The sequence below is a fragment of the Schistosoma mansoni genome, assembly GCF_000237925.1.
Source record: "Schistosoma mansoni, WGS project CABG00000000 data, supercontig 0335, strain Puerto Rico, whole genome shotgun sequence".
Classification (NCBI taxonomy): Eukaryota; Metazoa; Platyhelminthes; class Trematoda; order Strigeidida; family Schistosomatidae; genus Schistosoma; species Schistosoma mansoni.
This window is the reverse complement of record NW_017386185.1, coordinates 42,519-43,505: the sequence shown is the minus strand read 5'-3', so window position 1 is coordinate 43,505 and position 987 is coordinate 42,519. Positions and strand designations below refer to the sequence as shown.

General features: G+C 44.3%; 1 protein-coding gene across 1 annotated transcript; it reads right to left on the bottom strand.

The window, feature by feature from the left end:
• Positions 1–437: 437 nt before the first annotated feature.
• Positions 438–599, bottom strand: Smp_111640 (hypothetical protein; the record flags this gene model as incomplete). Its single annotated transcript, XM_018792360.1, has 1 exon — positions 438–599. One exon carries the CDS (start codon positions 597–599, stop codon positions 438–440), a length of 162 nt encoding a protein of 53 aa, XP_018644546.1.
• Positions 600–987: the final 388 nt, after the last annotated feature.

Below are 987 nucleotides of genomic sequence, written 5' to 3'. Positions count from 1 at the left end.
CACACACTCCATCATTCACTCAACAGATCGATGTCTCAATCACTGCGTGCCATCACTCTATGCATGCCATCACTGCACGACATCAATCTATACAACATTCTGTGCATCACTCAATCACTCACTCTCTCAATCATTCACTGCATCACTAGCACACACTCCTCCTTCAACATTCATCCAATGTATCTCACCCTTCTCGCTCACACACACACACACACACACACACACTAGTTCTCTCCAAACCACCACTCTTCAATTAACAACCACCTCACTCTCATCACACCTCACAATACTCTCAATTCATCGCCTTCATTCTATGTCATCATCCACATGCCACACACTCACTCTCACATTTCCTACCACTCCTTCTCAACAGGTGTCCATTCCGATTCCACATCCATTCCACCAACCACTGATATCATCACTCAACCAACTCAGTATCAACAAACCACATCCACATCACAACCGATCGACACAACACCTACAATACCCACTACGGAATTCCAGTCGTCAGAATCAACCACACTGCAAACACCACTCACAACACCAGTACAAACACCACCGACAACACCAATGCAAACAGGTACGTATCCCATTTTCATTTCACTCCGTCTCAACACACAACACCACACATCTCACACATATCCACATTTTCACTCGAACAATCAACAACTCGATCATTCACTCATTCAATCACACACTCAATCACTCCTACAATCTATTACACAATCAATTTATCAACCACTCACACACTCACTCTCACATTCCCACATGCTCACACGCTCACACACAACAACACTCACACACAACCATCCTACATTCTCCACTAGCCTCCTAACCAACTAAACTACTCCATCAACAACACACTCAATTCCAATCAACACACAAACAATCGAGTCACACCACTCACATCTGCAACATACACTATCCATCACTCACTACAATCACACTCCTATAAACACTGACTCCAAAACGCGTCACGCCATCCAC